The 15,462-nt window shown below is 39.9% G+C and overlaps 2 protein-coding genes across 5 annotated transcripts in view; both read right to left on the bottom strand.

Moving 5' to 3' along the window:
- Positions 1-732: 732 nt before the first annotated feature.
- LOC128879672 (LIM domain kinase 1) lies at positions 733-10,355 on the bottom strand. Of its 2 annotated transcripts, XM_054129038.1 has the most exons (8): positions 10,215-10,355; positions 9,387-9,501; positions 8,847-9,287; positions 8,377-8,469; positions 7,569-7,701; positions 7,248-7,480; positions 6,938-7,166; positions 733-6,761 (listed from the first exon to the last, which is right to left on the bottom strand). In XM_054129038.1, exons 1-8 carry the CDS (start codon positions 10,309-10,311, stop codon positions 4,491-4,493), a joined length of 3,612 nt encoding a protein of 1,203 aa, XP_053985013.1. In that variant the 5' UTR covers positions 10,312-10,355; the 3' UTR covers positions 733-4,490. The 2 variants fall into 2 exon arrangements, with proteins under 2 accessions (XP_053985013.1, XP_053985014.1); XM_054129039.1 differs by lacking the exon at positions 8,377-8,469.
- An 835-nt stretch (positions 10,356-11,190) lies between these two features.
- The window catches only part of LOC128880115 (acidic phospholipase A2 PA4), an 11,047-nt gene continuing 6,775 nt past the window's right edge, over positions 11,191-15,462 (bottom strand). For all 3 annotated transcript variants that reach the window (XM_054129835.1, XM_054129836.1, XM_054129837.1), the window contains 2 exons: positions 15,021-15,358; positions 11,191-13,922 (listed from right to left, as the gene is read on the bottom strand). In XM_054129835.1, coding sequence (XP_053985810.1) covers positions 13,823-13,922; positions 15,021-15,358 — 438 coding nt within the window. In that variant the 3' untranslated portion in view covers positions 11,191-13,822. The remainder of the gene's footprint in view (positions 13,923-15,020; positions 15,359-15,462) is intronic.

A 15,462-nucleotide genomic window follows, 5' to 3' on the forward strand; every position in this document is an offset into this window, starting at 1 on the left:
TTTATATTTTGGTATGAGGAGAACATGATATGCGAAGAGGTGGCACGTTTGCGCCTACGAGCCGGCAAATGGCCCGACATATCTGTAAGTGTAGGTTGCCTAATTCAAGTGGCACATTTTCGGTACGTATGAAATTCTACGTAGCCGTAGAGGTGCCCCTGGTATGCAGCAACCAATACTAGCCTGCTTGTCACATTCGTTGTCATCTCGTAGGCGCAAAGGTGCCCCTTGTATGCAGGAACCGATACTAGCCTGCTCGTCGCTTCGGTTGTCATCTCGTAGGCGCACAAGGATCCCTTTCATAAGGCAACCTAGGCTAACGGGTTTGTCGGTTCGGTTGCTCTCTTATAGGCGCAGGGATGCCCCCAGTATGCGGGAATACATACTGTCTGGTTTGTCGATCCAGTTGTCATCTCGTATGCGCAGACGTGCCCCTGATATGCGGCAACCCTGTGTAGCTTCTTTATCAGTTCGGTTATCAACTCGAAGTTGCCGCGTACTCGATTGCACAACGACTATGTTGATTGAAATAATACTTGATAAACTAAATGCAACTGTGATTATATAAATTACTACAATTTTTTATTAAATATCATAATCAAATAATAATTTAACCATGTTATCATAGAAAATATATCATTAATTAATACTTTCTGTATTTGAGTCTTGTTTTGACTAGTACAGTTGGGAAAGAATCTTAGACATACGAAGGTTAAACTAAAAAGAATGCTGTTCATACTCCAACCATTTATTTTTCACATTTTTTTCTCTGTATTACTAGAATGTTAAACAGAAATGATTGTTCCCTAGTCGCATAAATTTTAGCACGAAAAACGATTCGGAAACGTAGCCAGTGTAACAAGTGCTGAAGCACACAACGAAAAATAAAGAATACGATCTATCGTTTACAATTTCTGCAGTAATTTTGAGCAAACGTCGGGAAGATTTCTTCTTTGTCATGTAAAAAATTATTTTACGTTAGTTCCTCAACAACTGTGCCGTGCAAAGAACAACGTGCGGTCAACCCAGTCTCCATTCGATATCTAAGAAACAGATTCTCAATGGGAAATGTACGAATGTTAAGAGTGACATTTGGTAATACTTTAGTAGTCAATTAAATTACATATAAACAAACTAGATCGCAATTTAAGTACATCGCATATAAAACGTATATTTATTAAACTGATTTTCTTATATTATCCCATAATAAACATAGTATATAATTAATAACACAAGTCTTCGTTGATTATTCAGGCCGTAAAATTTATTATTATCAATTATTAGTTTATCTCGTCGACTTGTATTCTTACTTTTCCACTCGAGCTGTTCATTATTACTGATTTCCCACTGAAGAACCTTTTCTCGTAAAAAATATGAATGAAGTTCAATCGTTCGGTGCCGAATCCTCTGTCGAACATCTTCACAAAATTTCTGTTTTGTTCACCGTTTTCAACAAAGTGTTACGCTAAATATGTCGCATGCTTTGATTGCGTTAGTTCCGTTTCTCAACCCCCCCCCCTCAACCCCCCAACTCCCCTATCGTCTGAGTGAAGAAAAATAATTTGCAAACGGTTAAGACAAGTTGGGACGCTCCCTATGTTCCGATATGTCGGAACAGAAGGAGCGTGACAATTTACAGAGACTATAAAAATAATGTGTCTACCGTCATATTCCGGAGGTCTTTTTCTTTTCTTCTCTTTACAGAAGTTTACAGAGTTCGTTTTTGTGCCCGTCGCGTGTCTATAAAGTTTCCTACTTGTGTACTACGTTATTCATGAGTAAGCAACGATAACGAGTCTAATACTGTTCGCTGAAAACGTTTTACAAACGAGTTCTCGCCTTTGCCGCGTTATATGTACGCTTATTCATACGCTATTCGTTCGGTTATTCGTTATTCGTTACGCAGATTCATTAAATGCGTGTGTATATCTGGCATGCGCGGTGGAAAATTTTTCGTAAGCTCGAAACATTCAACGTTCTGACAGAAGTAGTACAAACCAATGCTCGGAATCAACAAAGGAAACCTTTGGGGATTCCCCAGAGTACATAGAAATCGCCATTTTTTAATTAAAGTCCAAATTGTAATTTTATAATAAACGACTACTTTATCAATATTGCATTTATGAAATGATATTGCACAATTACTTTGTTTTCAGATGAAACTATGGAAAAAGTACATTAATAATGTTTCGCTCAGATAAGAATGTTTCGAGAGTTTACGGTACACATTTGCCTTTCAACTATGAAGTTCGAAGGGTTTTTATATGACTTCGATTCGATCAAAACGTTTTCCACACACGTCCATTTTTTAAGCCATGATTATTTGTTTCTGGACTACAAATGTTATTTGCAAAATGGTTTATTGCACATATTGTCTTCTCAAATAACATTAGGAATTTTGTTCACCCTCCTTCTCTTAGTACATTCGTTTTTTTAGTACTGCAAGTAATTGTTTTTCTCCATACACACTGAACAGTAAGAAATCGGTGTTCCTCTCATAGTAACAGTTCATTAAATTTACTCCACAAATGTTTTCGATTATAGACAGCTTCAAAACACTTTTTATCACAGATAATAAACATTTATTTGGTGTAATGAACTCAAATGATTTTAATAACAATAACGTGGACATTAATAAAATTCGTTCGTACAATGGAAAAGAATTCCGAAGTTCCTAATGATACGAATTCAAAATTACAAAGAAAGACGTTAATACCAAAAAAACATAGGCAACAAAGCAAACCAATTTTTTTGTTTGTTCGTTCTAACGCAGGCAGCATAGATTGCAAACAGTTATCAATGAATTGTATAATAGAGAAAAATTTGTCGTGTTTTCCTTGTCTTTGGAGCAAAATCATAAATCCATCGTAAAGTATTGTTCAAATGCAATACTCCGTTTAATCATTCTACTCTGATGAAATTAGGGAACGTTTTACTTACAATTAGAATGTAATAGAATAGAAATACAACTTTTTAATAGTATCAAAAGAACTTTCATCTCTACATTATCAATATAAAGCTTTTTACTGTTAAATATATTGTTTTGTAAACAGTGTTTTGAACATGACGTATGTTGGAATATATATACAAAAACTATATGTACATTCTTCATATTATACACATCATACTATTTTGTCATCATTTATATCTTTGCTAGATTAAGTGCGCGCATCGTTTACCGATGAATATAAATAAAAACACGGTGCAGATTTCGTTTTGCCATTTACATATCGAAAGAAAGTAACAGATGCGAGTGAAGTCACGATATCGCGAACGTTAAAACGAAGATTAATATCAAATTGGCAAAGTTCCGTCTTCGAGACAGCGTAACAAAGATATAATTGACGTATCTGAAATTTATACATGTCGATAATCCTGTACATGCACACCACCATCGTATATGTGGATAATATTTTACAGTACGATGTACATATATATCCGATAAAAGATATCATTTTTTTTTTTTACACGCTATTCTACAAACTGACTACATAATGTTTACAACTTCGAAATATAATCCCGTACTTCCCAAAAATGAGAAAAAAAAAATGGAGGTGCACCGAACGGACCCCACAGCATCCCAGAGAACGCTGAATCGTTCAACTTCGATATAGGCGCGGTGTCACCGCTCCATTTCCCAAAAGCACGCGTTAATTTAATCGTTTCCGAGTGCAATCAGACCTAATTCTGGATGGAATGCTTTCGTTAGTCTTATAATTACTCGTACTCCCGCTTAGAAAAAACCACGAGGCAAGATATATTGCAGGAATGCGAACGCACCGCTGACACGTAGTATCCAAAACACTTTGAGAACCACGAGAACCGATAGCAATGAGATTCATTAATACTGGACGTCAAATTGTTAATACTTTTTCTACGCGTTTACCACGCGATACTAGCAACACGTTCCAAGGAGAAACTAGCGCACAACGTGGTGCTCGTACGGTTTCTTTGTTAGAAAAGTTAAAAGATAAAAGAAACTAGATATACGAGTTAAATTGACAGATCTTAGAAGTTACAGACAGAGATCAAATTAGTACGGTGAGATTGTTTTCGTTATGATCCAGAGCTGGACACCAGTCGACTAGCTTTATTTGATTAATTGATCGATTAAGCCACACGATTGAAAATTCGATCGTCAGAAGTAATCGCGAATAACGATTAGAATAAACGATAAATCAGTTAAATGCCACGAATAATCGCGATCGATTTTAATCAAATGACGAAGTTAAAATTGAAATCGAATTGATCGAATTGAATATTTATTCGTCATAAGTGATTGCGATATTAATAGGACAATACTAATAGGCAAACTACTTAATAATAATAACAAAAAGTCACTTACGGTTACTTCTGATTCGTTTGTCAATCGTGTACGACAACTGACGATCACCCACTGCAATCGTAATCGTCAATTACTTTGATTAAAGTCTGCCCAACGCTGTTAAGAACGCAGTACGTTAATCCGATGCTCCGTCGACGTGGAAATCTCACAAAGCTGTGCTCTCAACCGGCGAGGTCGCGCGATTAGGCGTGCAACATCGTTCAGGAGTATGGCACAGATCAGGCGTATGCCTACCGTCTCTTAATTGAACGAAGTCCAAGTCCGCGAAAAAGTCACTCTTCATGGTACCCACTGCGCTATCGGTACCGAAGCTATCCTGCCTGCATAGATCCACGTTCTTGTAACATCCGCTGTACTCCGTCAATGAATTAGGCAACTTGTTATCGTACATTGACTTTGTGTCGATTACAGGCTTCTGTGAGTCGTTGGACTCCAGCTTCGTGCAATCTTGGATGGACGCGGTGCAGTCTTTCTTGTTATCGACGTGAGCTTCATTTTGCGCATCGTAAATAAGGAAATCTTCGTTTTTGGAAAGGCTCGAGTTCGAATACAGGCTGTCCGTGTAGCGAAGTTCGGCGTTCTTGCGAAAACTGTTGTCTCTACGGAGGTCCTCCTTCCTCAAGGTGTTGTAAGGCGAATAGTCTTTGTACGTGTCCTTGTTTTTCGCGGTGCAATCTAATACAGTAAGACTCCCTTGTCGGGATAAGATACTACCAATGTCGGAGACGTTACTTTCCTGCCTGGATACCCTGTCGTTCGTAAGTTCGTCGATTTCTCCGGGGCTTACGGTTACTTTTGATTGCAACGAAGTGTCAGCTTCGGATTGACTTTTTTTCTGCGCAGAAAACGCATTCTTTGGCGTCTCTTTTGTGGGAGAAATCTTCGTCCTTCTCAGATAAGAACCCGTCGAAGTCTTGGAGGCGTCGCCGCTTGTTTTCCTGGTCTCGCTGTCGTTCTGACCGTCGACCTTGTTTTCCTTCTCCACCGCATTGACGGATTTTCCAATTTGCTTCAAGTAGGAACCAACGGATTTCGCGTCCGACATCTTGAACTTGTTCTCCAGCTTCGTTCTTGAGTAGCCAACCAGGGAGTGGTCGTTTAACTTCTCCCCCGACTTGGCATTCAAACTGTTATTCACCTTGTACGAGCACTTGTTATCTTTAACGTATTCAGGAGTGTCCAATAGAGAGCACGGACTTGCTCTACCTACGTACCGTATTTTCTCGATGATGGGTATTCGTTTCAAGCTACTATCCACCTGATCGTTTTGCCTGACGCAAGGTTCCTGTTTATCGCTGTTACTGGATCTCACAGTTTGCCTCGCAAAGCACCCAGTGTACGCGGCCTCTGGAGAAATTACAATGTCTGGTTTCTCAATCGTAACTTCTTTGGACCTCGAGTTCTGTCTTGAGTATCGACCTGTGCTCCCAGGCGATTCGTTCGTTTTGCTGTTTTGCCTGGTGTACCTTCCCCTGGGGCTAATCACGTCGGGCACATGGAGCGTATTGTTGCTCTGCACGGGTTCTTCGCGCTCCAGCGTGCTGTCTTGGCAACCGATGCACCTTTTCTTTTCCTGATGCACCTGGCCTTCCTTGATAGGCTTCAATTGGGGCGCGAGAGTCTCTGGAGTCGTGGACTCGCTGGTGCTCGTGCTAGGGCCCGTGTAATTTCTGATATCGAACTCCAAATCCAGTGGCAAGTCAGCGCCCACCGATAAGTGCATCGCCAATCCCTCCAGCCAAACCTGCATCAACTCAAAGGGCGGCCTTTTATCTGGGTTCAGGTCACAACAGAGGAAAGCGATTCTATAGAACATTTCCGGGCAATTGGCACAAAATTTCTCTTTAAAGACGTTCTGGTTCAAACCAAAGTCGGAGGACCTTGGTAAGTAATCAGGATCGGCTTGGACGCGTCCTATAATCTCGCAGAGGACGATACCGAAGCTGAATATGTCGACTTTCTCGTCGTACTTGTTACCCTTCATCATCTCAGGAGCCATCCAATATGGATTCCCTACAACGGTGTAGCGTTTCTTTCGCTCCTTCTTCGACGTTCTCGGCTCCCCGTCGGAATGTTTGTTGTATTTACGACTGTCGGGGGAATTGCCGTTTTGTATTATCCTAGCTAAACCGAAATCAGCGACTACCACGGTCTTGTCCTCCCGCACGAGACAGTTGTGCGAATTCAAATCACGGTGAATGATATTCATGGAATGTAGATAAGCCATACCAGCGGCGATATCTTTGGCGAACGACGTTCGCTGTTCCCATGGCAAGGTCTCGTTCGTGTTGTGCAGCAGAGCTCTCAGAGTTCCACCTGATATGTATTCGGTGACCAAGTGTAGCTTTTTATCTTTGTAGAGAACGCCGATGAATCGGAGGACATTGTTATGGTGTAACGAACGTAACACGGCAACCTGTTAGATTAGTGCAAAAGAAAATCATAGGCCCGAATACACGCTGAGATAATCTTTTCGTCCGATTGTGAGATAAAATATGGATTTAGTTTACACCACACTTATTAGAAGACGCGTCGCTTAAATTAAATATTCGTAACCAGCTGTGTTAGAATAACGTTGAACCAATGACTCACCTCTTTCAAAAAATTCTTTTGGGCTTCTTCGTCCACTCTGTACAACTCCTTTAGCACCATGACTTCGTTGGTATCCCTGTGCGTGACTTTGAACACTTGCCCGAAGAATCCTGTACCCAGGAGTTCACCCTTCACTAGATCACTAGCACGGAATATCCTTTGATTCTTTGGCTCAACTCGAAAGGATCTAGTCCTGCTCAGGTCACATGTAGCATTTGTCGGGGCAGATCTGTAAGCATTACAGTAGTAGCATGTAGTAAAACAGAAATTCAAGATTTGCTATTAAAAAAGAATTCGATTGAATATGTACCCATCAAGCAGTCGCGACATGGAACTGCTACGCTCTTTGTGCAAAGGATCTCTCGTTCTTCGCAATTGTCTGCTTCGAGTGCCACTGATATACCCTTCGTCTCGACGTTTGAACAATCGTTCCTTGTTTTCCGGGCTTGTTCTTGGGCTCCCAATCGATGTCAACATCGCCGCGGACGGCGAGGAATACGTTGGTCGTCGCGACACTGCATCGGGATCATGCTCGATGGTCAACTGAAAGATTGATTGCATTTGTTTCTGTATTGCATTCAATCATTTCACATAGTGCATAAACAAATTGTTTTATAGAGTATAGAATTACCTGCAGAACTGTATCCGAATATTGTATAAGATTTTCAATATTCTCTATAGGCTGATCCTTGACTGGTGTGCCGTTCACTTCAAGTATTCGATCGCCAATGTGTAAAGATATGAGATCACTGGACATGTTCAGTCTGTAATACGTTTCGTGTGACATTTCCATCGTTCGTAAATATTATTCACAAGAGTACATGCAAACCTTTGCGTGCATTTAAATTAACGTTGCATTAAATATTACATGTATGTACAGTAGTGATAAGAAGAAGAATAGTAACCGAATAAGCTAATGTTGCGCGTTCGTTTGCAATCTTATATATTTCGTACACTATTAAACTCACATAAATTACGAGGCATAACACGTACAAAGCACGATACGTAAGACTTTGCTTATTAAACCCGGATATAGGTAAAAATAAATAACCATTCGGGATGACTGAAAACCTAGATGCATTGTAAATTCTATAGAAAATTAAAGAAGTATGGTACAAGTACACGATGCATAACGATGGAAGAAAATTGAATTTTCTATTTCTTGAATACTTTTTAAGATTATACGAAAAAATGTTATGTTGCATTGTATATTAATAATATAATTCTTAAATAATTGTCGCATCGTCCTAAATATATTACATGCTTACAAAATTATACAGCACATATTATTAAATGAACAAATAATATTACACAATGGGACACCTATTTTGCACAAGATAAATAATTTGCGTGCAGTTAAATAGCAAATACTAAGGAACACACATCTAATTCAAGGAAACACAATATCTAGTGCATATTATTTATTTGTTATGCTGTACCTATGATTAGAGAAGTGGCAGCATAGCCTAAATAGGACCTCCATCACAGAGGCCAGCAGCTTACTGATCTTTCCACGAACATTTCTCATTAACCTGCGTTTTAGTTTAAAGTTATTAGAGGCTGCGTATGTGTACCGGTTCTTACATAACCACAGAATTATTCATGCACGGTTAAATGTTTTAGAAAAGCTTTATTAAATATAATTTGGCGAAGTACAAAAGTGTCGGTTTCTTTAAGAAAAATGGAAATTTTCGCGCGTCCGTTTCAAAATCTATCGATCATTTTATTATTGTACGTGTTATTTTCAATAACTGAAATTTGCTTTCCAGAGATTCGTATAATTTTTCCAATGCAAATTTGCAGAAGCAATCAATCTTTTTAACAAATTCTTACAAAAAAAACTAAATGTAAAAAGAAAAAGTATAGCACAAGAATGTATAAATATATTGTATATATTTTATATACATACTCAGATATACGTAGCAAAGCACCACAATTTCGAGGACTAGGAGTCGAGTCTATTGTCAGTTTGATTCCTCTTTGTTTCTCGGGATCGGAAGGGTTCGGCGGTATTTCCACCAATCTGATGCTATGCGGCTTTCTAGCGAACGGATAATTAGCTGTCCTGTTGATTGGCTGCATCTGCCTTTTATAACAACACCCGCAATAGAGTTTGGACCTCTCGACTAGGGCATAACTTTCCCCATCCCCGATGAAAGCTCCGCAAGAGTTACAGGCAAAACATTCTGGGTGAAATTTGTGATCGCCTGCCAGCATGACAGGGCCCGTGATGATATGGCCACAGCCTTGGCAGGCTTCCCCATAAGCAGCCCAATAGTCATCCTTACAAAAAAGTAAGCCATCTTTCTCAAAGTACCACGAGGAGAGACCGATATCGCATGCCGAGCACCTGAAAGATACATTTCATCCATTATAGGAGTGTTCCATAAAAATTATCTTTGTACTATGTTTACATGGATTGATGTATTGTAGTAGGTTTCTTACTTACCGGAAACAATCGATATGCCATTCTTGGTTTAGTGCCTGTATGAATTCGTCCTCGTCGATGGCATTGAGGCAACCTGCACACGTTATTGTCCCTCCACTGTCCCCACTTCTGTGCTCTAAGGTGCATGAAACACAAAATACCATTTGACAGTTATAGATTTAAAAAAAGAAATCCCAAAAGAGAATTTTGCTTGATTCGTCCACTCTAGGTTTGTGTACGTTTTTTCTCTGACACCTTTCGTTACGTCTATTTATCTACGCCTGAACAGACGTATTTTTTTTCACGATATTCGCGGAACGTTCAACGTGCGTTGGACGCATAATACAGCGTTGAATTTCGAATACGTCGAATCGGTAGCAGCTAGGAAAACAAATACGTCGCGTTCGTGTGAAAAACGGAGCGCGTCAGGGACGTGCAGTAGGAAGTAAACGTGATTCACGGTTGACGTTAGGTAAGCGTTGGAGAAAGCAGTTATCAACCAGCTGACGACAAATTGGACGGTTCTAAGGCGATCGAGGCTTGTCAATTGAAGAAACGTATCGCTGGGATCGCCAATGGTCTCCCAAAACGTTGTACAATTGAAAAATACGCGTTGTACAACTGAGAAATTGAAATGAAAGGAACGCGTAAATAAAGTCTGGAGAAGAGCGTGGGCCAAGAGACTTGGAAGGCAGGACGCCCACGCGATTTCCAGACCGTCAACCGTGCACGCGAAATCGTCGATCAATCGTTCTGTCTTACGCGACCCTTGAAACGTTACACGTTCTACACCGTGAATCCAGTTTACTCATTGGAAAATAACGTTGAACTTTGTCGAAAAAGACGTACCCTTTGACGAAACTTCATCCATCACAGCATCTAGGCTGACACACTCCCACTCCGCGTCTCGGCCACTGAATATAGAGCGACCAGACTCGAAATCCATTGTCGCTGCGGCGCGCTGAACGCAACTGCGGGAAATTTGAATTTTGTTTGAATAGTTCCACAAAAAATTACCACAGTGGGACGAAACGGCTCTCGGCGATGAAAAATCTGTAACTTTGGTTCTCTTGAAAATATTTTAATGAAATTTTAGGAAGTTATTCCCTATACTATGATACTTAAATTGTATTAGTATAAATCAATTTGAGCTACAGGGTGTCCAAATATTCACGTATAAAGTGCAACGCGTTCAATATCTTTCACTTGTTTGACATATTTATTGTTCTTTAACCAAAATTCGACTCAAACCTGTTATTAACTATGAGAGAAACGTATTTAATAATTTAAAAATGACAGGATGTACGTAATAATCATCGAAGTAAGCGTACAACCGTACATACTATTTTCTGTTCGAGCTCCTTTTAGTACGATCACCAATTTTTTGAAATGGGGCACCTATGGGCACCTGATCTTCGCAGAATCTGATAGAGGATGGTTCACCCTTTCCTGTGATAGCAATTAAACCTCAGCCAAGTGCGGTCAATTTTTTATAACCATGCGTAAAGTTACAATTTTACTTAAATGTACTTCTCATTTGAGTATCGTCTTTCTGAGCAATGTTTTTTAGAATCGTATATTGAAGTTAGGAGTAATATCGTAAGCGTTTTGCTTGGACGAATTTCTACTGCCTTTGAATGCGCACCACAGCAAAACGGATTGCACAACATTAAACAGCAATCTATCCTCTATCGATGTACATAAACAGTTTTTCCATTTTTCGAATTCACGAAAATCGATTTTTGATCGCCGAAAGCTGTTTCGTCCCACAATGGTAAACGCGAAAGAAAAATTTTACTTTGGGACGCGTAGATAAACGAATCGCTCGTCAAGAGGTAGATATTTATTCTCAGAATATTTGGTCTTTGTTTTAAATTAGTTTATCTTGAATACAATTTATGTTTAGAACTTCTCAGATTTTTTCTAAAGAAAATATTAAAATAGTAGCATCAACATGTGAACAAAGCGCACACATGTTGTTTGATGTGTACTATACACAAGTTTCTAACTGATAAAGGTAATAAATATGTTTATTAAAAATCGTGCAAAGTTGATAACTTTTCGCGCTACTTCAGCGACGGAATATAATTATATTTGTAGCGTAAATCTGACAAATACTAAATCGAGATATGTATAAATAATTTAACGTAAACATCGTTACATGGATTAATAAACATTCGGAACGTTATCATAAACTATTCCCCTAATATGATACATAATCGTTAATCGTATAGATCTATAAATATATACATCCACATTCGTTAATACAGTGTAACATCGATGATCCACTTTATTGTATGAGAAATGCTTAAATATAATTTTCTTGAAAGAACTCAGATTTCCATTAAAAATTTAATTATCGGTTTAATTTATAACGAATCAACGAGGTTCCACCGTATCATCGAAGTTGTTCAAAGGTCGTTAGGAAATAAAATGTCACCGAGGTATTTCTGAAATCAGCGTGACGCACTTAATCGATTGCACGTTTCCCGGCTAACCTTTTCGTGGTCATTAACAATTCTGGACATCGTCCTCGGTCGATCTTTTCTGGTCTCATCGATTATTTGAACGCGTGGGTCACAAATAATGAACGGACGGTTGCTCGTACTTATTTCTGCGAGTAAGCCTACAACAAGCTTACATCTAAGCAGTTTAAATCACAGTAGAGATTGCGCAGGATCGATGCCATTGATTCTTCGTACTCTAGTATTATTTTGAACAGTATTCGAATCACTACATTAACCTGGGCAAATCTAATTTGCATAAAATTCGTAGACTTCTTTGAATGTACTTATTCAAAAGCCAAAGCTATCAAAGAGAGTAGAAAATCGTTAACCTTGAGGAATTCATTGGTACTTCCTTTACCAAAATGATACAAAAGTAATCCCTTTACATTCTTATCTGGTTAGATCTATTTTTCATTACTTCTGCATCAATTTAGCAAAGTATCTTAATCTAAAGAAGATCGTCGCCATGTTGTACGCCATTATGCAATTGCGTGGCAACAAAGGCGACGGATGATATGCAAGAAATGCGAACCTTGTTAATCCTTCGTTCATTACGCTTGAGTAATAATCGTTCGATAATCGTCGTAGACCATTCTTTTTTACCAAGAACCTTGTTCTTCTCGTTATAAATAATCTTACGATTGATATAATCTTATTAGCGTAATGTCGAAAGGTTAATCATCTATGATAGTACTTGGAAAGTCGCATACACGTTAAAGAGTAATATTGAGCAGAATTTAATTGTAAAATCGTATCACCGATTCGCACGCATTCGGTTGAATTTATAGAAATTTGAGATGCATTGACCTCTTGGAGGCCAAGATTTGAAGGCTCAGCACGTCCCGTGTACTGAGATCTCCTAATCGTGTTTGTTATACATATGTCTTCAGTACTCGAAGAGTAAACGATCTCACAATTTCCCGCAAGAAAAGGCTGCGCTCGAAATTGCGGAGCAACTGCCGAAAGTTTTATTTTAAAAATATTTCGTTCGTTGCCCAACCCGAGTATTACTTTCAAGGGCTACGCGAAAAAAAGGACGAATTTATGTGACAACACATGTTGGCCTCGACGAGTGCATTTGTTGCACTGTACACTGCAAGGTCGACAGGCGACGCGCAACGAACGCTGCGTTGTTACATTTACATAGCCGTTTCTCGGTTTCGAACTGACCATTTTGACCGTTAGTTTCTTTCGTTGCCTTGGAATTTGTTTACCAGCGTACAGAGGCTGAAATAAAAGCGCACGAGTGCAACGGTGTCTCGTGTTTTGCTTGTTCCACCAATCACCTTACCGTAGGACTCTCAAGAAACGGCAGTAAATATGAACTTTCAATTTTATAATTCCAAATTTTGAGAGAGTAAAGTATACCACCAATACGAGTAAGGAAATTGGTTCCAGAAGCCAGTGGTGTCTTTCGTTTCGGTAAATCCGAGTATTTAGTGGTTCTAAGTGGATGCAAATTTAGTTGGCCGCTCAAGGCTACAGGGCAGCCATCCCCACCACACCGTTTAACTCTCCCCACCCCTCTGTCTCGTTACTAAACATGTCCGGCGTATGCGGATAAGGACACCATTAATGTCAATTTATGAAATATTTATCTACGTACGTTTCACTTGTGTTTTTCGTATTAGCATACGCTATAAAAGCATAAAATGCACAGTCGTTGTAATCACCTCAAACAGTTAACTAAATTTGCATTGACTGATTTCGAGACCACGAGTTTGACGTTCTAATTTTCAATTAAACGCTTCAATAGGAAAGCTCTTTGTTTCTTAATACCATGTGTAGTATTAACGATGAATAACCGCGAGTTCGATTCTCAGACGGACTCCCACCGAAAGAAAGACACAGGTAATTATCGCGCGTGCAATTATCTCGCTCATTGAGACTCTGTTAACTGACACCGCTTCAGAGGGTGTCAGGTCCGCTCTTCTTGCGTTTTCGTAATAGCTAGTTGATGTTCAGCGGCATCAGTGGCACGTATTTCTCGCTGGGGCGGAAGTGAAACTGCGAGCACAACTGGTTGGACACGGATTCCTCGTAGCCGACTCTGTAACAGATCGAAAGCATAGCGATTAGACGACGAATCCAACGAGTAAATTCACGAGCAATATCGTTCGAAGAAGCGTTGGGAATCCCCTACACCTTGCGGACCCAAAAGAAATCTGCATGAAAATACCGCCACCATACGGACCCACAAACAATTTGTATAAAATTACAATTTACTGGTTCAAACCACGCCTAGAAGATACTCGTGTTTCCGTATCAGGATCTCGCCCATAACCTTGAACATCGTCTTCAGGAAGTGTACCTTCCTGGCATAATTGTCTCGTTGGGACTCTGCGATCTCGTACTTTGGCGACTGCTCCCAGTACAAAGGGCAACTGAAGAGATTCGATGAGGAAATGGTTAGAATTAAAACCTACAGCAGGGATGGCCAACTAATCAAGTTGGACAAATTCGATTTGGAAGAGTCGAGGTGCTTTTACTTGGATATACACGGTCTGTCTAAAAAGAAACCGAACTTTTGCTATAAAAAGAAAAAAGTACGAGTAAAGTTTTTACACACACGTTTATTTACTCAAAATAATCTCCCTCTGCGTCAATACAGCGTATAGACCGCGTAATTAACATTTCGAAGGACCTTTGCAGCTCCTGTTTTGGTAACCCGTTTAGTACGGCGGTTACAGCGGAGCCTGAATCTCCGAAATGTTGCTATAACGTGTCCCTTTCATTGGAATTTTCAATTTTGGGAAAAGAAAATAATCGCATGGAGACAGATCAGGCGAGTAGGGTGCATGATCCAAGGTAGCAATGCCAATTCCAATGAAAGGGACACATTATAGCAACATTTCGGAGATTCAGGCTGCTGTAACCGCTGTACTAAACGGGCTACCAAAACAGGAGCTGCAAAGGTCCTTCGAAATGTTAATTACGTGGTCTACACGCTGTATTGACGCAGAGGGAGATTCTTTTGAGTAAATAAACGTGTGTGTAAAAACTTTACTTGTACTTTTTTCTTTTCATAGCAAAAGTTCGGTTTCTTTTTAGACATACCGTGTACTTCAAATCTTTTGGTCAAACTTTCCTTTAGATTTCGGCGAGCAGAGTCCGAAAATGCTAGTTCGAATTAAGGAGCGGAGCCTACCTCTGCCATTGAGAGCACGGGCGTCGCTCCTTGAAGCAAGCCACTTGGATAACGTTGAAGAAGAGGGCACCGAGGGTGTTGGCGACTTCCGTATTAAGATTCTGCAGGCATCTACGGAACTTCGCGTCGCAGTCGCAATGAGATCGAGTGAAGGGTGACCGGTTGCATATGCCGGGCATACACTCCTTAGGCTCTATCGTGATGGGACAATGGTCGTGTTCCCTGCAGCAGGCATCTTCCAATCGGTGTTGACCGAGGTCGTCGTAGGACGTTGCCAGATTGCCAGGTCCGCACCATTTGGTGCCAGGGTATATCAGGCCTCCACCTGGTTTTTGGTTCTGATAAAGTAAATTTTCATGTAGTTTTGCGGTTGTCCAAGAACAATAACTGCAAATGAAACAAGAATGACGTAATGAAACTGTTATTGGTGAGATGGTTGCCG

This window comes from Hylaeus volcanicus, chromosome 7 (genome assembly GCF_026283585.1).
Source record: "Hylaeus volcanicus isolate JK05 chromosome 7, UHH_iyHylVolc1.0_haploid, whole genome shotgun sequence".
Taxonomy (NCBI): domain Eukaryota; kingdom Metazoa; phylum Arthropoda; class Insecta; order Hymenoptera; family Colletidae; genus Hylaeus; species Hylaeus volcanicus.